Genomic DNA, 24691 nt, shown 5'->3' on the forward strand with positions numbered 1-24691 from the left:
CCTACAGGAAAATACATTACAACCTCCACTGGAAATCAAACATTAAACCTCAAAGTAAGAGATTTTATGACACGGAGTAGCTGTGGTGATCAGGTACATACATTTCTAATTAATGGAGGGAGTTCTGTGAAATAGTGACAAATGTTTCGAACTGCAACTACCTCCCCCCCGCCCCGGATAGGACTGGGAAGGGGTTAAAGGTTACGTAGGTTGACTGATAGTAAAATAAGAATCCAAGGCCTTCTTGCTACATGTTAGTGAAGGACAACAAATATAGTTGTTGGTAGCAAGTCATCTGTGAGCCATTCCCTACACTTAAAACACACTAAGCATTCTGTTGAAGCATTTGCACCCCTTTTTCATGTAGGTTCTAGCCGAAAAATGGAGTGAATCCTTCTAGTCCTGATTCACATTTCAAGACCATCCATCAGGACTGATAGAGGGGAGTTGGCCAGAATAGAGATGGCGTTAAGTGCTGGATCCAGTTGAGATGGGATGACTGGCAAATGGATGACAAGAAGATTGTATGATGATGATGGGACAAGAAGGTGAAGCATGGAAGAAAGGGAGTGAGGTTTGGGGGTAAGGGGGAGAATAGTGGGGGGAAAGTGGGTGAAGGGCAAATGGAGAGAGTGGGGTAGGTGAAGAGATGGATCAGACCAAATTAGGGGATTAAAATCAACAACAGCATGTAAAATGGTAATACAGGTTGAAAGCATTATTCCTTTATCCATCTCTGGAAACATGAGGAAGAGGAAATGATGAAAAGTGGCCAAGAATTAATCAAGCACATAAACACACACACCCCTAAGCACAGGTATTAATGTTAAAACTATTAAATACTTGCAAAAGGTCTTCTTTCTGAAGATATACAGCACAGGCAGTGAGGGTCGCCATGATGTTGTTTGCCATACCTGGGCCATGGATTCAGTTACAGGTAAACATTCACAAAGACTCAAGGTGCCTGTTGTACTGCTATTTTATTAATCATACATATATTAAGTTGTATTTAAAATGCAGCACTGATTATATTAACAAATTCAGCATAGTATCAACAGACCACATCAGTCCCTTCAAAAGATCAAAGAAATTCATAGATAATTCTGCAGCATCATCCTTGGGATCATCATAATTTAAGGACAAGTGGCAGAAGGATTTCAAATATTGGTATCTGTGAAGACAGCTGACCCTGCTGGCTGAACAGAAAGTATACTCACTGGTGTTAACATTGTATACAGTATAAAGTTCCCTTCTCAGTTTTGTGATAAAGCTTGGAATGAATAAGGTTACGAGGTTGCCTGAAGTTCTAGACTCCCCTTCACTTCCCAGAAGTTACAAAAAGTGCAAGCCCAGCTTCAGGGATCAGAGTAGTCTAATGTAGGGCAGCTAAGATTAGGAGAGACATCATACCTGGAGCAAAATAAGAGTGCTAGAGTTTTCAGTCCAATCTCTAATTGCAGAAATTCTGGTCAATTCTAAAAGCATAATTTATTAGAAAATTTTAATAAACCGAAATTGAAAGCCATAAAACACAAACCGAGATCAAATTTGATGTAAAAGTCCCATGCTGAGCAGGTACAGCTGTCTGACGCACAAGGCTTCTGGGTACAAAAAAGCCTTGTGCTTCAAACTTTGGAAGTAACTAGATACTCAATTTCATCTTGGCTACTTCCCCAGGAATCAGATGTGATTAGACTGGAGAGTAATTCATCTGCTAACAATGATTATCCCTCTCAGATAAGCAAGAGCATCTGTTTTCATTCCAAATTGTACAGCAATCCTTAATGTATAATAAATGAGTGGCAAGATAGGAATGTGTGACAAAGAGGATGGAGGAAAACATAAAACAAGGAAAAGCAGAAAATAAAACAGTAGCCAGAATCTTTATGGTATGAGGGAAGGAGATCCTGTGGGCTGGATTGTATATTGATATCAACTTACTCGATAGATAATACCAGAACAAAAGCCCAGGTCAAACAAAACCTGTATTGATTCTTCACCCTAAAACATACAGGATCAACATATTTAGCACAATTTTATATAGGCCTAAAGCTGCCGTATGTTAATACTATTCATTTTTCTTACTCTATATCAGGGGTTTCCAATCTGGGTTCTACGGTCTTGTTAGTTAATGGTGAGGTCCAAAGCATAAAAGAAGATTGGGAACCCCTGCTCTATATGCAGATCTACTGCCAGATTCTATTTCAAAATAGTGTCTCTAATCACTGTCAGCAGGAATGCAAGTAGTCACTGTGAAATTCAACAGGCTTCAAATGGAATCTCTGTGCAACATCCTGATAAGTCAATACATCTAATTATTAATGAAATAGCTAATACAATGCTCTCACAATCAATGTATGTGACTGATATCTGTGAACTATGCAGACCGGCATCAGCTGTTCCTTCTCTCCCCATTATCATCCCCATTTCCAGCAGCATACGTTAAATAACACTCAGTAGCTGCCTGGCCTGCTGCGTTCCACCAGCATTTTGTGTGTTGCTTGAATTTCCAGCATCTGCAGATTTCGTGACTCAGTTGCAATGTTGGATTTGACACCGGACACATGACAGGATGGTCTAAAATTTACCCATTTCCTCCATGTTGCTATTTAAACTGGAAAGCACTATGAAACTGATTCTAAAAACACTCAAGAGTATCTGAAATTGTCAAAGTCTACTCGGCTGCAAGGATGCGTTTGGAAGGAGACAGAATTAAGGGCAGTTTCTTTAGTGAAACCCATTCTTAACATATGCAGTAAGCAGACACCCATGTGTTTGGGGATCCACAAGGTTGTTTTTGGAAGCAGGCTGTACCATGGAGGGATTCCAAACTCAATACCAGAAGAACCAATGGAATCTAGTTACCATTGCACTCTGTGCCACACACCAGTGAGGGTAAAAATAAGATGATTTGGCAGATGAATGCATGGCAGGGGGCAGGGTTTCAGATTTATGAATCATTGGGATCTTTTCTGGGGAAAGTATAACCTGTACAAAAAGGAGGTTACACCTGAACCCGAGGGGGACCAAAATCTTTGTGGACATGTTTGCTAAAGCTGTTGGGAGAGGGTTTAATCTAACTTAGCAAGGGGATGGGAACCAAAGCCCCTAGGCCTTTGGATGGAGCAGTTGGTATACAAGTCAATGCTTTGTGTATAAGACTGAGGAAGGACAGGCAGATGATAAGGCAAAATTGCAGTCAGTGGGATGAATTGAAGAGTAACATGGGGGCAAAAGCAAAAAGTGGAATAAATACAGGACTGAAGGTGTTACATTTGAATGTACACAGTATACAGAACAAGTTAGATTATCTTGTAGCACAGTTGGAGATTTTCAGTTATGACACTGTGGGCATCACTGAGACGTAGCTAAAAGATCATAGCTAGGTTCTTAACATCGAAAGATACACATTGTATGGTGAGAATAGGCCTGCAGGCTGAGGGAATGGGGTGGATCTGTTGGCAAAAAAAAAAGTAAATCAATTCTTTAGAAAGAAGTGACAAAGGATCAGAAGATGTAGATCCTTGTGGGTAGAGTTAAGAAACTGCAAAGGTACAACAACCTTGATGGGAGTTATATACAGGCCTCTGAACAGTAGCCTAGATGTGGGATGCAAATTACAAGAGATAGAAAAGGCAAGTAAAAAGGGCAATGTTACGATATTCCTAATACAGGTAGTTTGGGAAAATCAGGTTGGTGCTGGATCCCAAGAGAGGGAATGTGTAGAATGCCGACAAGATGGCTTTTTAAGGTAACTTTTAATTGAGCCCACTAGGGCATTCTCAATTGGGTGTTATGTAATGAACTAGATTTCATTATGGAGCTCAAACAAAGTAAAGGAACCTCTAGGAGGTTTAAGAGGGAGAAGTTAAAGTCAGATGTATCAGTATTACAGTAGATTTAAGGGAATTAAAGAGACACGAGAGAGGAGATGGCCAAAATTAACTGGAAGGGAACACTAGCAAGGATGACAACAGAACAGCAATGGTTGGAGTTTCTAGGAGCAACTCAGGAGGCACAGGATAGCTACATCCCAAAGATAAAATATTCTAAAGGGAGAATGACACAACTTTGGATGATAAGTGAAGATAAAGACAACATAAAAGCATAGTGAAGGCATATAATATAGCAAGAAGTAGAGAGAAGCAAGAGAATTGGGAAGCTTCTAAAAACCAATAGAATGCAATTAAAAAGCCATAAAGAGTAAAACAATGAAATGTGCAAGTAAGCTAGCCAATAATACAACATTGAACATAAAAAGTTTTTTCAGATATACATAAAGAGAGGAGAGAGAGTGGACTGCTGGTAAATGAAGCTGGAGAGGTAGTAATAGGGGACAAAGAAATGGTGGACAAACTTAAGTACTTTGCATCAGTTTTCACTGTGAAAGAAATTAGAGAGTGTCAGGAGCAGAAGCGAGTGTCGCTGTTATTACTAAGGAAAAGGTGCTTGGGAAACTGAAAGGTCTGAGACAGGTAAGGCACCTGGACCAGATAGATTACACTTCAGGGTTCTGAAGGAGGTAGCTGAAGAGATTGTGGAGGCATTAGTAATGATCTTTCAAGGACAACCAGATATTGGAATAGTTCTATAGGACTGGAAAATTGCAAATATCCACTCTTTAAGAAGAGATGGAAGCAGAAGAAAAGAAATTATAGGCCAGTTAGCTTGACTTCAGTGGTTGGAAAGATTTTGGAGTCCATTATTAAGGATGTAGTTTGGAATACTTGGAGACACATGGTAAAATAGGCCAAAGTCAATATGGTTTCAAGGGAAAATCTTGCCTGACCTATCTGTTGGAAATCATTGAGGAAATAACAAGCAGGATAGTAAAAGGAGAGTCAATGGATGCTGTGTACTTGGATTTTCAGAAGAACTTTGAAAAGTGCTACATCTGAGGCTGGTTAACAAGTGTGCTTAACACAGGATAGATTCTAGCATGGATAGAAGATTGACTGGAGGCAAAGAGTGGGTATAAAGGAAGCTTTTCTGGTTAGCTGCTGGTAGCTAGTGGTGTTCCACAGGGATCAGTGGTGAGACTGCTTCTTTTCATGTTATATGTCAATGATTTAATGTTGGAATTTATAGCTTTGTGGCCAAGTTTGCAGATCATACAAGGTTGTTGGTGGCAAGGAAGGCAGATGCAGTGTTAACATTCATTTTCGAGATCTAGAATATAAAAGCAAGGATATAATGCTGAAACTTCATAAGGCATTCGTCAGACCACACCTAGAGTATTGTGAGCAGTTTTGGGCTTATTATCTAAAAGATGCACTGAGATTGGAGAGGATCCAGAGAATGATCCTGGGAATGAAAAGGTTAAGGTATGAGGAATATTTCATGGCTCTGGGCCTGTACTTGCTGGAGTTTAGAAGAATGATGGGGGAAATCTCATTGAAACCTACTGAATGCTGAAAGGCCTAGAGAAAGTAGATGTGGAGAATGTTTCCTTTCGTGGGTAACTCTAGGACCAGAGAGCATAGGGAGATGTCCACCTAGAACAGAGGTAAGGAAAAATTTTAGCCAGAGGGTAGTAAATCTGTGGAATTCATTGTCATAGACTGCTCTGCAGTCCAGGTCATCGGGTATATTTAAAGCAGAGTTTGATTGATTCATGATTGTCAGGTCGTCAAAGGTTATGAGGAGAATCAGGAGAATGGGATTGTGAGGGACTCGATGGGCAGCATGGCCTAACTTTGCTCCTGTGTCTTATGGTGTCAAGTTACTTAGTGTTTTTTTTAAAAAACAGCAAATCTATGGCTGAGTTAAAAACATCACAATTTCAGGGTGAAGAACTTAGCAGTTTGCACCTATCACCTTCCAGATAGTCCTCTGTTCCCTCCCTCCCATTTTTTAAATTCTGGCGTCCTCCCTCTTTCCTTTGAGTCCTGAAAGAGGGTTTTGGCTCAAATGTCAACTCTTCATTAATTTCTGTAGATGCTGCCTGACCTGCTCAGTTCCTCCAACATTTAGTGTGTGTTGCTCTGGATTTCCAGCATCTGCTGCATCTACTGTGTTTAATGACTTTGCAGTTGTTTTCCTGCTGGAAGTACAGAGAAGCTGAATTCAACTATTGCCAGCAGCAGCACATGGTAAAAACGTGATCTTTTAAACTTACGCACAATGAAAAAAAACTGTACAATTATTCTGCCAACAAAAGGACATGATTAGAGTGAAGGCTCACAGACAAGAAAATACTTTTTGTTCTCGTTGGAGGGTGGGGAATTTGCTCCTTTAGATCACATGCCAATCTTTTATTTTCAGACTCTGCAAGCTTTCCTTTCTTAATTTGAACCTTTATTCCCCTAATGTAGCACTAATGTTGACCTGCAGCAGGCCAGGGCATGTAGTCTAGTATGCAAGAGAATACTGCAAGATGCAAGATTAAAACAAGTTTTTTTTTTAAAAAAAGGTGAAAATCAGATCCACACCTTGTGGTCCTCAGTACCTGCCAGTGTTAATTTTAACCTTTGAGGAAGAGAGTACTTAGTGCACTGTATGAATGAGGAACTGAAACTCTGCTGTTTCACTGTGGGCATACTTTAAACTCCACATACAACACTGATCAGTAAGGCAGTGGATGTGAAGTGGGCAGGAAGTCCGATTGCACAATGGTACCAAAGCACAGGATGAGGGAGGGGACTTGAATTACTCATTCCAGAGACTGTAGCTGATAGGACTGCAATTCTAATGGGTCAGCAGCTGTAAGGACTGAAATTAAAGATTTAGAGTTTGATCTACGGCTGTGTCCAACTTCTTGTGCAAAGAACCATCAGCAGACTCTCAGAGTTTGGATTGCAGGGGCTTCAGATATTTGTAGAATGATTCATGAACCTGAGAACAAGAAACAAACCATATTCAGTTTCTGTTAGCCAAATAATCTGCAGAACCTGTCCGACTACCGCTTAGAAGTGAATTCCTTCTGGCTCGATCCATTCTCACTGATAATGATCAACAGTTATTAATAGCACAATGTATTGACTTTTATCAGTGGTCCAAACTAACATCGGATAATCATTCCTGCAGCCAGCTTCAGAAATTTCAGGTTTAAAGCAGCTACAAAGTAGAAAATGTCAAATTGCACTGAACCTCTTCAGTTTGGCTGTGAGTGGAACTGAAAATACAGGTTGAAACTCTTTAGGCCAGTACCACTGAGTTCTGACTGACAGTGGACCACCGAAAATTACCCCTGATCTCGTCCAGCCAAGAGATCTCTTCACAGTTTAGACATTCCCCAGGTTACACAAGGGTTCCCACAACCACTTCTAACCCAAAGTAGCTGCCATTTGGCATCACAAAAATTACACTGATCAGTTAATTAGCCAAAGACTAGTATAGATCCTAGTTAAGTTTAAACCCGAGTTAGATCTTAGAATTAATTAGTTCTGCAAAATAGATTGAAAACATGCCGAACCCTGCTGATGGGGTAACATCTTTTTAAAATTGCTCCTACCTTACTTATCTCTTTATTTCCTACTAGTTTTTTGAGACCTTATTATAAATCTTAATATTGCTCTAATATGTCTCTGAGAAAGATGAAAGCAGCTGGAAAAGAAAAAGACTCTAACTACTTTGGAATCTATTGGAGATTTCCTTAAAAAGCATAGAACAGAACTCTGAGGAATTTCAACATCTTAATGTCAAGTTGGACGCTATTCAACAAACTTTAAATGAACATGAAAAGCGAATTAAAGAGAATAAATCTGTTTTTTAGAGAATGGGATAGATTAGGCATTAAACGATTTCAGGATCTGTTTGTTGGAGGGAATCTCTTCTTTTGAGCAGCTCTCAGTGAAATATAGCCTATCTAATACCCACTTTTTTCAATATCTACAGATTAGAGATTTTTTAAGATCTAAATTACATATATTTCCTACTAGTCCAGATAAGAACATAATAGATGTAATTTTTCATTTGAAACCTTTTGAAAATGGCTCAGTATCTTATATTTATGGTCTGTTATCGGGATTGAGGATGGCTCCTTTAGATAAAATTTAAAAAGATTGGGAAAAGGACTAACAGACTTCATTATCTGATGTCACCTGGAAGGTTATTTTCAAAATGGTTAATTCTTCATCATTATCTGTTCATCATTCCCTACTATAATTTATAGTAGTACATAGGGCTCATATGTCTAAAGACAAGCTCTCTCGCTATATTGCAGATATGTCTCCTTACTGTGACAGATGTAATAATGGCGAAGCTTCATTAATTCATGTTTTGGTCATGTTCAAGCCTTGAAAAATATTGGAAAGATGCATTCCAAACTTTTTCTGTACTTTTTAAAGTTAGTTTTAAGCTGAATCCTTTAACTGCCTTATTTGGTATTGTTGAGGAAAGAATTATAATTTTGGAGCCTTCTCATTTACAGGTACTGGCTTTTATTTCTCTTATGGCTAGGAGGGTGATCTTGCTTAAATGGAAGGAGATTGTTCCCCCCCCCCCCCCCCCCACACACACATGCTCAATGGTTATGTCATGTTTAAATCTAGAGAAGATTCGTTGTTCGATTTTTGATTCTAATCAAGATTTTCAAACGTCATGGGGACCCTTTCTGAACTATTTTTAAAATCTTTGATTTGCTATTATAATATAGATCTGGGCTATTATTGTAAAATACTGTATGGTAAAGAACTCTTTTCTTTTTTTCTTGTTTTTCTTTCTCCAACAAGCTTTGTCTTGATAGGGGGTATAGATTTTTTAAAATAATATAATTAACCATACTAATGTATTTCATCAATTTATTTTATTTGATAGATCATCAACATGGGATACTGTGATTGTATCACTGTGATTTATATATAGTCCATTTTGTGCTATCTTATTTTGATTTATAATAAGTACCCTTATGAACTCTGTATTTGTGTATATGAAATTCAATAAAAATATTGGAAAAAGAAAAAAAGAAAAGAAAGAAAACACGCAGGCCCACAGAGCTGATTGAGCGGAGTTACAACTTGCACTGTATTTATAGAGATGATAATAAGCAGAGTAAAGGTAGGTTAAATAACATTAGCTTTTACATGTTAAATGTATATCAAAGCATGGAAATACATGGTGACATGCACTGTTTGTGTCAACAGACAACAATTGAGATGAGCTTGGGGCAGCCAGCAAGCGTCACCCTGCTTCCAGTGCCAAGATATGCCCAAAATTTATTGCCCCTAACTTGCATGTCTTTGGACTGTGGGAGGAAATTGCAGCACCTGGAGGAAACCCATGCAGTCCAGGGGAAAGTGTACAAGCTCCTTACAGACAGCAGCATGAATTAAGCCTTGATCTTACAGCTCTTGCTGTAAGGCGTTATGCTAACCGCTACACTACCATACCGCCAAGTAGACTGATTCAGTCAAATAGTTTCCTCTGGAAGGCAATGAAAAGGCAGACTTGAATATTCACAAGAACAAACTTTATACAAAGGCTAGCAGGAATATGTCCATCATTAAGCAGCCTCAACATCCAGCTCAGGCTCTCTTCTCGTTACTACATCAGGGAGGAGGTACAAAAGCCTGAAAAACACACTCACTATTCCAAACTCAGCTTCTTCCCCTCCATCATCAGATTTCTGAATAGGCAATGAATCCAGGAACACTCCCTTGTTGTTCTTTTGCACTGATTATAGTAGTTCTTAAAAAAATATCTTGTGCTGTACTGGGTTGTCACAAAAGAACAAATTTCTCAACATATGTCAGTGACAATAAACCTGATTCCATCATCAACTATTGTCCTGAAGAAAACAAATTTTAAACAGGAATAAGTGGGGTCAGCCAACACTGAAACTGATGGGGACAAATGGTGCAACAGTGTTTGCAGTGACATGTTTGCTTGTCACATTCACAGTACTAAACCCTAAAGGAGTGGAAAAACAACCTTCTGTTGCATACTAACAGTAGGGATGAATGATTGGACTGAGACTGGTCAAACTGATTTTGCACAAAACTCAGCAGGGACTTTGCTCAGTCAGTCCAAACTCATTCAATCCAAGTCCCAAAGTCAACCCCTGCTCTACCATGCAGAATCATGGCAAATCAAGGCACATAAGGAATCCATCCAGTCAGTTGAATCTGTTGACAAAAAATACATCTATCATTCCAGTCACAGGTTCCTGCACTTGGGCAATGGAGCTAGAGCTGACAACACATCAAACATTATCCAAGCAGATTTATTTTTTCTTGAAAAAAGTTTATAAAAGATATTGAGAGCATCCACCATTTACAGACTTTCATATAGCAAACCTTCCTTGACTATCCTCTACAACTCTACCACCAAATACAGTAAATCTAGCTGTAATTTATCTTCATTTAATCCAAATGTTTGCATTTATACATTTTAACTAGCTCTGCTTGAAAAAAAAGATAAGCACAGACTTAACCACTCTTCTCATAGCAAACGTTCTCCCAGTCTAGCAAAGCCTTGTAGATCTCCCCTATACTTCACCCAGTATTAATACATCCTTAATGTGATTAGGACTGTAAACCCTCATGCTCCAGAGATCAGGGAATTCCCAACTGTTGGCTTTAATTTTCCCTCTTCACTCTTGGTCCTGCTGACAGTGTTGACATGAAGCATCAACTGACCAAATGCTGCTCAACCTGCTGAGTTGGTCACTTCCTTTCCTCCAGATTCCAACATCTGCAGTTTCCTGCTTACTTTAATACTCCCTGGCCAACAAAAGCTAACATTTTTTTTACCTCAGTTTTATTCAGAGGTGAACATTTTGCCCATTCGAACATGTGCTCATAAACGTTGCCATCGTAGCGGCCAAGCACTGATGAAAGAATGGCGTCAGGGTAATCGAAGGCATCCACAAGAGCCACAGCATTGGGTCGGATTGCAGCAAGCAGCTCCTTCACACGTCGCTGCACCTGGCAAATCTCCTGGTCGTTAAAGATCCCAGCCTGCAGAGGACAATTATGTTGAAATAGACTGCACAGATCCACATCATATCTCATGCTCTAGGACTGCACAAAGGCACACATCACAATACAATCCCCCCCGAGGAATCCAAAGGGCATACAGTACATTCCAAACCCATGCTCTAGGACTATGGACCACAAATTCTCACAGACATAGCTGACCCATCAAAGTCAATGCCAGCTCTGAGAAAAACTCAGCAATCACAATGCCGCATTAAATTTCCCTGTAAGCAGATCCTCCATTTCCACTGCAGATACTTCCAATCAGCTAACATACTAGGGCAACCTGCAGTAGCCAAGTAACTTTTGAACTGTGGGAGGAAACGGGGACAGCTGACTGAAACCCAAGTAGCCATGGCGGGGGGATTGCAAACATTCAGGAAAAGCAATGCAATGGACTTTTAACATCGTAAACCAACAAGTTGTTTGCTACGTCTCCCCTCTTGCTGTGAAACAGACATCTCTTTCTCCCTTACTATATAACCATATAACAATTACAGCATGGAAACAGGCCATCTCGGCCCTTCTAGTCTGTGCCGAGCGCTTACTCACCTAGTCCCACTGACCCGCACTCAGCCCATAACCCTCCATTCCTTTCCTGTCCATATACCTATCCAATTTTACTTTAAGTGACAATACCGAACCTGCCTCTACCACTTCTACTGGAAACTCGATCCACACAGCTACCACTCTCTGAGTAAAGAAGTTCCCCCTCGTGTTACCCTTAAACTTTTGCCCCTCTCAACTCATGTCCTCTTGTTTGAATCTCCCCTACTCTCAATGGAAAAAGCCTATCCACGTCAACTCTATCTATCCCCCTCATAATTTTAAATACCTCTATCAAGTTCCCCCTCAACCTTCTACGTTCCAAAGAATAAAAACCTAACTTGGTCAGCCTTTCCTTGTAATTTAGATGCTGAAACCCAGGTAACACTCTAGTAAATCTTCTCTGTACTCTATTTTGTTGACATCTTTCCTATAATAACCCAGTAACCTCTTCAAAAAATTCAGTAAGATTTGTCAAACATGACCTTCCATGCACAAATCCATGTTGACTGTTCCCAATCAGACCCTGTCTATCCAGATAATTATATATACCATTTCTAAGAATACTTTCCATAAATTTACCCACCACTGAGGTCAAACTTACAGGCCTATAATTGCTAGGTTTACTCTTAGAACCCTTTTTAAACAATGGAACCACATGAGTAATACGCCAATCCTCCGGTACCATCCCCATCTCTAACGACATTTGAAATATTTCTGTCAGAGCCCCTATTTCTACACTAACTTCCCTCAAGTTCCTAGGGAATTTTCTGTCAGGACCAGGAGACTTATCCACTTTTATATTCTTTAAAAGCGCCAATACTTCCTCTTCTTTAATCATCATAGTTTCCAATAACTACCCTACTTGTTTCCCTTACCTTACACAATTCAATATCCTTCTCCTTAGTGAATACCAAAGAAAAGAAATTGTTCAAAATCTCCCCCATCTCTTTCGGCTCCACACATAGCTGTCCACTCTGATTCTCCAAGGGTCTAATTTTATCCCTCACTATCCTTTTGTTATTAATATAACTATAGAAACCCTTTGATTTATTTTCACCTTACTTGCCAAAGCAACCTCATATCTTCTTTTAGCTTTTCTCATTTATTTCTTAAGATTCTTTTTACATTCTTCATATTCCTCGAGCACCTCATTTACTCCATGCTGCCTATATTTATTGTAGATATCTCTCTTTTTCCGAACCACTTTTTCCAATATCCCTTGAAATCCATGGCTCTCTCAAACTTTTAACCTTTCCTTTCAACCTAACGGGAACATAAAGATTCTGTACCCTCAAAATTTCACCTTTAAATGACCTCCAGTTCTCTGTTACATCCTTCCCATAAAACAGATTGTCCCAATCCACTCCTAAATCCTTTCGCATCTCCTCAAAGTTAGCCTTTCTCCAATCAAAAATCTCAACCCTGGGTCCAGACCTATCCTTCTCCATAATTATATTGAAACTTATGGCATTGTGATCACTGGACCCGAAGTGCTCCCCAACACAAACCTCCGTCACCTGACCTATCTCATTCCCTAACGGGAGATCCAACACTGCCCCTTCTCTAGTTGGTACCTCTATGTATTGCTGCAAAAAAACTATCCTGCACGCATTTTACAAACTCTAAACCATCCAGCCCTTTTACAGAATGTGTTTCTCAGTCTACGTGTGGAAAATTAATATCTCGTGTGGAAAATTAATATCTCCCACAATCACAACCTTGTGCTTACTACAAATCTCTATCTCTTTACAAATTTGCTTCTCCAATTTTCGCTCCCCATTAGGAGGTCTATAATACACCCTATAAGTGTTAGTACACTTTTCTCATTCATCAATTCCACCCAAATAGCCTCCCTAGACAAGCCCTCTAATCTATCCTGCCAAAGCACAGCTATATTTTCTCTGACAAGTCATGCAACACCTCCCCCTCTTGCCCCTCTGATTCTACCACACCTGAAGCAACAAAATCCAGAAATAATTAGTTGCCAATCACACCCCTCCTGCAACCGTGTTTCACTAATAGCTACAAGATCATATTTCCAGGTATCAATCCATGCTCTGAGCTCAGCCACCTTTCTTACAAAGCTCCTAGCATTAAAATAAATGCATTTAAGAAATTTTCCACCTCTTACTCTGTTTATCCCTAACGGTGCAAACAACTTTACTATCTTCTTTTTCTTTCTTCTCCCCTACATCTTCGGTGTGAGCGAAGATCTATCACCATCTATCACCTGCCTATCCTCTCTCACACACTGTCTGTAAGCTTTCTCTATTTATGAGCTAACCTCCTCTGTCCTAGTCTCTTTAATGTGATTCCCACCCCCCAACCATTCTAGTTCAAAGTCTCCCCAGAAGCCTTCGCAAATCTCCCCGCGAGGATATTGGTCCCCCTAGGATTCAAGTGCAATCCATCTTTTTTGTACAGGTCACACCTGCCCCAAAAGAGGTCCCAATGATCCAGAAACTTGAATCCCTGCCCCTTGCTCCAATCCCTTAGCCACGCATTTATCCTCCACCTCATTCCATTCCTACTCTCACTGTTGCGTGGCACAGGTAGTAGTCCCGGGATTACTAGGGAGAGAGCCTGTGGTATGTCGAATACCGGGAGAACAAATAGTTTTTGGGGTACTACAAGTCTGTGTCTTCGCTGTTGTTTTGCTGCACACTTGAGTGCTCGGTGTGGGGGGGGGGGGAATCGTTGCTTTGCTGCCCCTTACGCGCAGGAGGGAAGGGACCTGGGGGGGGACTTCGGGGTTCTAACATTTAACTGTCATTCATTCTTTGGGGCACTTGTCTGTTTTTCGTGGATGGGTGTGAAGAAAAAGCATTTCAGAATGTATATTGTATACATTTCTCTGACATTAAACGTACCTTTGATTTTATAGACAACGCTGGAGGTCAGGATCAAGGTGTGAAGTAGCAGCTCCACCTGGTGTGCTACTCTGCTGCTCCAGTCTCAATTTTAAAATCACAGATGCTTCCTGTTTTACAATATCTCTATGTTCAAAAAGCAAATCCTGAAATCCCTGACATACACACTGTCCATCTCATGTGGGGTTAAGGAGTTTTACAAAAAGCCAGCAGTCGCTAAACATACAAGCATCAGATAGTGTGAGGTCTTAGTGACTCCATTCAAAGACCCATACACCACAAATATGGAGTTTCATCTCTAGATACTTCTGTCAGGTCTCTGTGCCTACACTCCCGTGGCTGTAACTTAACCCACTTACATGTAAAAAGTCTCCCGAATTCTTGCTGATTCCATACAGGGCATACAACTGGAAAAGCGTACAGAGAACATCATGGATTGAGACGTCTGTGATCTCAGACAGCTTGGCTGCAAACAGCTTCACCACCACGTAGTGACAATGAGCCTAAAGGAGATAAGAAATAGAACACAACACCATGCTCAGCTGGCATACGGAATCAGAGCACAACCAAACAGCATGTTCAGATGAAACCCCTTACAGAAAGAAGTGAGAGGGGAACAAAACAGGCATTGGGCTTTGTTACAACCTGGAGGTTGGAACTGAACATTTATCCGCTGAGTAGGTTTGCTTGACTTGTAGTCACCCAAGAACAATGAGCACATTCACACACACAGGATTAGCAGGTCAACATTAATTGATAGATGGACAAGCCTGCAAAATCAACTAATCACATGATGTCACATGAACAGTCACATGGTGGATAGGCCAGGCTTCTTACTGCAACAGTACCACCCATTTGGGGAAAATGTCCATGCCAATTTCCCTGCTGTATGACTGTGATACAGCACTCTCCATATCCCTTTCAGGAAACACCAACTTGCTTTAATGTTTACAAAACACTTCTAAGGTGTGGTCAGTTTAATAAAGTAAACACAGCTGTCAGCAAAAAGAGGAAGCTTTCCCTAATATGGTAATGGCTAGATAATCTACTTTATTAATACTCAGTGAAGGATAAGTGTCAGACAGGATGTTGGGGTTTACTCCCCAGATCTTTTACCTCCACCTAAGAGAATAAAAGAGGAGCACTGGCTTAACTTCTTATCTGAAAGGCAATACCCAAGTCTGTGAAGGACTCCCCAGGTCCGCAGTGGACAATGATCAAACCACTGGATTGGATTTCAAACCCAGCACCTCTACTTGAATCAGTTGAGCCATGATAGACTGACCATCTCTCTACCATATTTAATAGCTCTATGTATTCTTCTCTATCCCTTAGATGTCCAATACATACAGTACATGATTAGCTCAGTATCATATACAAACACAATTGGCCCAAGTTCTTCCAAGTGAGGAACCGTACTCTCTCCGGTCCTGTTCACCCTGTACACATCAGACTTCCAATATAACTCAGAGTCCTGCCATGTGCAGAAGTTCGCTGATGACACGGCCATAGTGGGGTGTGTCAGGAATGGACAGGAGGAGGAATATAGGAAACTGATACAGGACTTTGTGATATGGTGCAACTCAAACTACCTGCGTCTCAATATCACCAAGACCAAGGTGGTGGACTTTAGGAGATCTAGGCCTCATATGGAGCCAGTGATCATTAATGGAGAATGTGTGGAGCAGGTTAAGACCTACAAGTATCTGGGAGTACAGTTAGACGAGAAGCTAGACTGGACTGCCAACACAGATGCCTTGTGCAGGAAGGCACAGAGTCGACTGTACTTCCTAAGAAGGTTGGCGTCATTCAATGTCTGTAGTGAGATGCTGAAGATGTTCTATAGGTCAGTTGTGGAGAGCGCCCTCTTCTTTGTGGTGGCGTGTTGGGGAGGAAGCATTAAGAAGAGGGACGCCTCACGTCTTAATAAGCTGGTAAGGAAGGCGGGCTCTGTCGTGGGCAAAGTACTGGAGAGTTTAACATCGGTAGCTGAGCGAAGGGCGCTGAGTAGGCTACGGTCAATTATGGATAACTCTGAACATCCTCTACATAGCACCATCCAGAGACAGAGAAGCAGTTTCAGCGACAGGTTACTATCGATGCAATGCTCCTCAGAAAGGATGAAGAGGTCAATACTCCCCAATGCCATTAGGCTTTACAATTCTACCACCAGGACTTAAGAACTTTTTAAAAGCTATTATTAATGCTTTTTGAGATGGTGATTTAGATGCATATCATATTTTTTTTTTACTGAGTTAAGTATGGTATGTAATTAGTTCTGCTACAACAAGTGTATGGGACATTGGAAAAAAAGTTGAATTTCCCCATGGGGATGAATAAAGTATCTATCTATCTATTGCCACTCAATACCTTGTCCCTCCATGCTTCGCACTGACTGATGCAGGGCTTTAACCCATAACATTCTAATGCAGAGTTTCAACCCATAATTCTTTTCCTCCCACAGCTGTCGTTTGAGCTCCTTTAGCAGATATTTTGTTGTTCTAGCATAATCTTCAGCTTCAGAGAGCAAGCGTACCACTGTTGCTGTACTTTGTAAATGCTTCCTGCACTAGGCATCAAACCAGGAGTTTACTAGAGTTTATTATGCATTGGTATACCATCACACAACACAACCAAGACAGCAAAGATCCAGCCACCATAGAAGGACAATACCGGGGGAAATTATCACCTAAAACAGAACAGAAAGGAACAAAATGTGTGGTAGATGACTTTGTAAGGAAAGAGAAAAAACCAATTGATCTCCCATAAGAGCCAAGTACCTTAACTAGCAAAGCTCACCTCTGACGCTCTGACCAGATCGATGGCAGTGTTGTTCCAGGCTTCCTCCTTGCTGTTTCTGCGTCCCAGCTCTACATGGTAATTATGCGCAGCTCCCTCAACTAGACTGCATGTGCATGAGAGGACAGAGAAAAGGTTACTTAAGCTAGCAATGAGGAGGGTTAGTAACATCTCTCAGGCTCTCCCTCTATATGCTGCAGTTAGTGAGAGGTGTCTGTCCCTGTATCAATCTACTTTTTCTCCACCAGGCAGGAAAACAAAGATTCACATTAAGTAACTCTCAAAACAAAGAATTGTTCAGGTCATTTATGTCTGATGTACAGAACAGAGTTATGAATAATCAGCGCAGAGTTGTCTGTTGAGGGGATGGGGTGGCAGAGCTGGGTTTCAAAGTTCACGTGTCTATAGCCAGTTATAAAGAACCCTGACACAAGTCATGGAGCACTAAAGCACAGCAACAGCCCATGCAAACCCTGCCAACATGATCTTCTACCTGGTTCCATCAACCTGCACCTAGAACACATTCTTCCAAACCTTATTCATCCACCCACCCAACACTTCTCTTAAATCAGGAGTTCCTAACCGGAGGTCCACAGATCCTTGGTTAACGCTAGGGGTCCATGGCATTTAAAAAAAAACACATCTTAAAAGTTATTATTGAACTTGCGGTTACCATTTCTGCTGGCAACTTGTTCCACACCTGCACCACCCTCAGTGAAGTTTCCCCTCAAATATTTTACCTTTCACCCTAATCTGGACTTTCTTTTGGAACTTCAGTTCAGAATACTATTTGCTTATTTTTTATTGTTTGCACAATTTGTTTTTCTCCTTCACATTGGGTGTTTGACAGTCTTTTTAAAAAAAAAAATGGGTTCTATCGGGTTTCTTTGTTTTGCAGCTGCCTGTAAAGAGACAAATCTCAAGGTTGTATATAGCATACATACTTTGATAATAAATGTAATTTGTACGCTATGATCTCACCAAACCTGAAGGGAAAAGCCTGCATACATTCACCCCATAATTTTGTATACCTCTATAAAACTTCATTTCATTCTCCTGCACTCCAGGAAATGAAGTCCTAACCTATTCAACCTTTCCCTATAATTCAGGTCCTCAAGTCCTGGCAACATCCCTGTACATTTTCTCTGGACCCTTTCAAGCTTATTTGCATCATTCACATAGGTACAGACAGACAGACATACTTTATTGATCCCGATTGGGTTTCGTTACAGCCGCACCAACCAAGAATAGTGAAGAAATATAGCAATTTAAAACCATAAATAATTAAATAATAATAAGTTAATCATGCCAAGTGGAAATAAGTCCAGGACCAGTCTATTGACTCAGTGTGTCTGACACTCCTAGGGAGGAGTTGTAAAGTTTGATGGCCACAGGTAGGAATGACTTCCTATGATGCTCAGTGTTACGTCTCGGTGGAATGAGTCTCTGGCTGAATGTACTCCTGTGCCTAACCAGTACATTATGGAGTGGATGGGAGACATTGTCCAAGATGGCATGCAACTTGGACAGCATCCTCTTTTCAGCCACCACCGTCAGAGAGTCCAGTTCCACCACCACAACATCACTGCCCTTACGAATGAGTTTTGTTGATTCTGTTGGTGTCTGCTACCCTCAGCCTGCTGCCCCAGCACACAACAGCAAACATGATAGCACTGGCCACCACAGCCTCGTAGAACATCCTCAGCATTGTCCGGCAGATGTTAAAGGACCTCAGTCTCCTCAGGAAATAGAGATGGCTCTGACCCTTCTTGTAGACAGCCTCAGTGTTCTTTGACCAGTCCAGTTTATTGTCAATTCATATCCCCAGGTATTTGTAATCCTCCACCATGTCCACACTGACCCCTTGGATGGAAACAAGGGTCACCGGTGCCTTAGCCCTCCTCAGGTCCACCACCAGCTCCTTAGTCTTTTTCACATTAAGCTGCAGATGATTCTGCATGTGACAAAGTTTCCCACTGTAGCCCTGTAATCAGCCTCATCTCCCCTGCTGATGCATCCAACTATGGCAGAGGCATCAGAAAACTTCTGAAGATGGCAAGACTCTGTGTTGTAGTTGAAGTCCGAGGTGTAGATGGTGAAGAGAAAGAGAGACAGGATAGTCCCCTGTGGAGCCCCAGTGCTGCTGACCACTCTGTCTGACACACAGTGTTGCAAGCGCACGTACTGTGGTCTGCCAGTCAGGTAATCAATAATCCATGACACCAGGGAAGCATCCACCTGCATCACTGTCAGCTTCTCACCCAGCAGAGCAGGGCGGATGGTGTTGAACGCACTGGAGAAGTAAAAAAACATGACTGTCACAGTGCTCGCTGGCTTGTCCAGGTTCACGGTTCCAGACACGGTTCAGCAGGTAGACGATGGCATCCTCAACTCCTAGTCAGGGCTGGTAGGCGAACTGGAGGGGGTCTAAGTGTGGCCTAACCATAGGCCGGAGCTGCACTAGAACAAGTCTCTCCAGGGTCTTCATGATGTGGGAGGTCAATGCCACCAGTCTGTAGTCATTGAAGCCACTGGGGTGCGGCGTCTTCGGTACAGGAACGAGGCAGGATGTCTTCACAGCACAGGAACCCTCTGAAGACTCAGGCTCAGGTTGAAGACATGGTGAAGTACTCCTCATAGCTGCACATAATTCCACATAGCATAAATGACCAGAACAGCACATAATACTCAAAATTCAGCCCCACCAACATCTTGCACAAATTCAACATAACATGGCAACTCCTGTACTCAGTGCCTGAAATTATGAAGGGTTATGTGCTAAAAGCTCTCTTTAGGGCCCTATCTACCTGTGATGCCACTTATTCAGAATGGGGATAGAAGCAATAGTTACAAACCAATGAAAAGGCAGTTCCATGTAAACGGTTATTTAACCCAGTGCACTTAGAGCAATGTGATCTAACAACATTCATCTTCTCCAGCCTGAGCATTGCTGCTGACTTCATCAGCATGGAGTGCATCATATACCACTGACAGCACTGCCATTCAGTCTGCAGATTCAGCCTCTTGATAAGCAAAGTGGGATGAAAATATGGAGTTGAGGTTACAAACAGATTGGTCGTGATCTTATTAAATGAGCTGCTGAGTCCTGCTTGTAACTCGGTAACTATGGCGCTTCTTGGCACTGCTTTCTGTAAACAGCAATCTCCATGTGGCTGATTATAGCCTGCGCTCCCTCACTTTACCCATTCCCTTCATGTAATTGCTTGTTCATCTCACTCCATGGATGCTCCACCACAGTTCTGGGGGAGATTTGCACTATCTAAGGCATCATCCTTCAGATGTCAAGTTAAACAAAAGCCCCACATTCTCCTACCAGGGACTGCTCTCTCCCGTGGCATAAACCACAATTTTCTCCAAAGACTGAAAAACTGTTTTCAGTCCCCACTGTGGGTACTATACCTTTCCCAGATCATTTGACCCCTAATCCTAACAGTAATAGGACAGATGAACACACTAGTAACACTGCACCTACAGTGATCACCTTGGCCTTCCAATATTCCAAACCTCTGAACCAACATCCCATCTGGCACTGGATGAAAACTTAACCCAAATTCTGCAATTGGCATCTTCTATGAAGTCATTCAAGCAGCATCCTCCTCAACTAGCATTGCCAACAGAGATTGAAAATCTGCAGATGCTGGAAAACCAAGCAACAGTGTGTGTTGCCTGCCAAAAGATATTTCCTTCCAGCCACCCAAATGCTCCAATTTGAAGTTCTCAGTTAAATCCCATAACTTCTACCCATTGTAGAAACTTACTCTGGTCTCATCCGTTAATTCCTTTTGCATATCTGTGAATTCGTACTTCACCACAGTCTCAGTAACTATCTTCCTACATTGGAATACCCAAGTGTCTCCTTGTTATTAACTTTCATTCTTAACACATAGAATGATTAGTTTCTAATTCAAATACAGTCCTTTCACTGAAAGGCCCTAATAGCTAGAAACACAGAAAACCTACAGCACAATACAGGCTCTTCAGCCCACTCCTTACCTTAGATATTACCTATGGTTACCCATAGCCCTCTATTTTTCTGAGCTCCATGTACCTGTCCAAGAGTTTCTTAAAAGACCCCATTGTATCTGCCTCCACCACCGTCACTGGCAGCCTATTCCATGCACTCACCACTCTCTGCGTAAAAAACTTATCCCGACATCTCCTCTGTACCCACTTCCAAGCACCTTAAAACCATGCCCTCTCGTGCTAGCCATTTCAGCCCTGGGAAGAAAAGCCTCCAACTATCCACAGGATTAATGCCTCTCATTATCTTGTACACTTCTATCAAGTCACCTCTCATCCTCCATCGCTCCAAGCAGAAAAAGCCAAGTTCACTCAACCTATTCTCATAAGGCATGCTCTCCAATCCAGGCAACATCCTTGTAAATCTCCTCTGCACCATTTCTATGGTTTCCACGTCCTTCCTATAGTGAGGCGACCAGAATTGAGCACAGTACTCCCAGTGGGGTCTGACCAGGGTCCAATATACCTGCAACATTACCTCTCAGCTCTTAAACTCAATCCTACGATTGATGAAGCCCAATGCACCGTATGACTTCTTAACCATAGATTCAACCTATGTAGCAGCTATGGACTCGGACCCCAAGAACCCTCTGATCCTCCACACTGCCAAGAGTCTTACCATGAATACTATATTCATTCTATATATCTATATACTATATACATATATATATACATACATATACACACACACACACACACACATATATATATATATATATACACACTAAATACTATATATCACATTTGACCTACCAAAATGAAGCACCTCACACTTATCTAGGTTGAACTCCATCTGCCACTTCTCAGGCCAGTTTTGCATCCTATCAATGTCCTGCTGTAACCTCTGACAGCCCTCCACACTATCCATAACACCCCCAACCTTTGTGTCATCAGTAAATTTACTAACCCATCCCTCCACTTCCTCATCCAGGTCATTTATAAAAATCATAAAGAGTAAAGGTCCCAGAACAGATCCTTGACGCATACCACTGGGTCACTGGCCTCCATGCAGAATATGATTTGTCTACAACCACACTTTGCTCTCTGTGGGCAATCCAGTTCTGGATCCAGAAGGCAATGTCCCCTTTGATCCCGTATTCCTTACTTTGTCAGTAAGCCTTGCATGGTGTACCTTATCAAATGCCTTGCTAAAATCCATATACATCTACGGCTCTACCTTCATCAATGTGCTTAGTCACATCCTCAGCCTTCGCAGAAAGTAGAGACGCTGCTGGGTGTTCTTTGCAATGGAGCTGGTGTTGAGGGACCAGGTGAGATTCTCCACCAGGATGGACTGCTCTGCAAATTCTCGAAGCTCTTCGTTATTAAGGCTCTTGCTGTCTGCACTAGCTGCTTCGCCACAGATACGTATGATATGGAAGTTTCTGTGCTTAAATCTATCAAACAAACCTCTGACGGCTGTAAATGTTACCGACATATCATCTTCTTCTTGAATAAGATTGAAGATGCTTCTTGCCTTTTCAATTATTATCAGCTGGCTAAGGGGCATGTTTTGTTGTGTTTGGTCATCCATCCACATATTTAGTCTATTTTCCATCTTTTCAAGCAAGTGGCTTCTTGAACGAGTCAACTTCGTTGATGATAATTTTGAGTTCATCATTGCAGAAGCTTTAATCTTGTCTGCATTTTTTGTCTAATTTTTCTGATCCTCAATGTAGCCACATTCAGGGTGGGAATCGAACCGAAGAGATGGAAGAAGGGGTGGTTGGCTCACAAATAGACAAAGCTTGTAGCCAGTGTGAGAGGGAGGATAAGCAGGTGAAAGAGAAGGGATGCACTCAGACTGATGGTTTGAGATTTTAATGCAAGAAGCATCATAAACAAAGCGGATGAGCTTAGAGCATGCATCAGTACTTGGAGCTATGATGTTGTGGTCATTACAGAGACTTGGTTGGCTCAAGGGCAGGAATGGTTACTTCAAGTGCCAGGCTTTAGATGTTTCAGAAAGGACAGGGAGGGAAGCAAAAGAGGTGGGGGCATGGCACTGCTGATCAGAGATAGTGTCACAGCTGCAGAAGAGGAGGAAGTCATGGAGGTATTGTCTACTGAGTCTCTGTGGGTGGAAGTTAGGAACAGGAAGAGGTCAGTAACTCTACTGGGTGTTTTTAATAGACCACCCAAAGTAACGGGGACATTGAGAAGCAGATAGAGAGACAGATTCTGGAAAGGTGTATAGTAACAGGGTTGTCGTGGTGGGAGATTTTAATTTCCTAAATATTGATTGGCATCCTCCTAGAGCAAGGCATTTAGATGGGGTGGAGTTTGTCAGGTATGTTCAGGAAAGTTTCCTGACATAATATATGTAGAAAAGCCTATAAAAAGCGAGGCTGTACTTGATCTTGGTATTGGGAAATGAACCTGGTCAGGTGTCAGGTCTCTCAGTGGGAGAGCATTTTGGAGATAATGAACACAATTCTATCTCCTTTACTATAGCATTGGAAAGGGATAGGAACAGACAAGTTAGGAATGCGTTTAATTGGAGTAAGGGGAAATATGAGGCAATCAGGCAGGAACTTGGAAGCATAAATTGGGAACAGATGTTCTCATGGAAATGTACGGCAGGAATGTGGCAGATGTTCAGGGGATATTTGTGTGGTGCTCTGCATAGGTACGTTCCAATGAGATAGGAAAAGGATGGTAGGGTACAGGAACTGTGGTGTACAAAGGCTGTTGAAAATCTAGTCAAGAAGAGCTTACGAACAGTTCCAAAAAAAAAAAACTAGGTAACGATAGAGATCTAGAAAATTATAAGGCTAGCAGGAAGGAGCTTAAGAACAAAATGAGGAGAACCAAAAGGGGCCATGAGAAGGCCTTGGTGAGCAGGATTAAGGAAAACCCCAAGGCATTCTACAAGTATGTGAAGAGCAAGAGGATAAGATGTGAGAGAATAGGACCAATCAAGTGTGACAATGGAATAGTGTGTATGGAACCAGAGGAGATAGCAGAGGTATTTAATGAAATACTTTGCTTCAATATTCACTACAGAAAAAGACCTTGGTGATTGTAGGGATGACTTACAGCAGACCGAAAAGCTTGAGCATATAGACATTAAGAAAGAGGATGTGATGGAACTTTTGGAAAGCATCAAGATGGATAAGTCACTGGGACCAGACGAGATGTACTCCAAGCTACTGTGTAAGGTGAGGGAGGAGATTGTTGATCCTCTGGAGATGATCTTTGCATCATCAATGGGGATGGGGGAGGTTCCGGAGGATTGGAGGGTTGCAGATGTTGTTCCCTTATTCAAGAAGGGGAGTAGAGATAAGGCCAGGAAACTATAGACCAGTGAGTCTTATTTTGGTGGTTGGCAAGTTGATGGAGAAGATCTTGAGAGGCAGATTTATGAACATTTGGAGAGGCATAATATGATTAGGAATAATCAGCATGGTTTTCTCAAAGGCAGGTCGTGCCTTACGAGCCTGACTGAATTTGTTGAGGATGTGACTAAAAACATTGATGAAGGTAGAGCAGTAGATGTAGTGTATATGGATTTCA

The 24691-nt window shown here is 41.6% G+C and overlaps 1 protein-coding gene across 1 annotated transcript in view; it reads right to left on the reverse strand.

Moving 5' to 3' along the window:
• Window positions 1–963: 963 nt before the first annotated feature.
• Window positions 964–24691, reverse strand: part of acox1 (acyl-CoA oxidase 1, palmitoyl) — a 60874-nt gene continuing 37146 nt past the window's right edge. The window contains exons 11-14 of the mRNA XM_073026666.1: window positions 17135–17240; window positions 14695–14838; window positions 10692–10898; window positions 964–6834 (exon numbers count right to left, since the gene is read on the reverse strand). Coding sequence (XP_072882767.1) covers window positions 6784–6834; window positions 10692–10898; window positions 14695–14838; window positions 17135–17240 — 508 coding nt within the window. The 3' untranslated portion in view covers window positions 964–6783. The remainder of the gene's footprint in view (window positions 6835–10691; window positions 10899–14694; window positions 14839–17134; window positions 17241–24691) is intronic.

The sequence above is a fragment of the Hemitrygon akajei genome, chromosome 22 (assembly GCF_048418815.1).
Source record: "Hemitrygon akajei chromosome 22, sHemAka1.3, whole genome shotgun sequence".
Classification (NCBI taxonomy): domain Eukaryota; kingdom Metazoa; phylum Chordata; class Chondrichthyes; order Myliobatiformes; family Dasyatidae; genus Hemitrygon; species Hemitrygon akajei.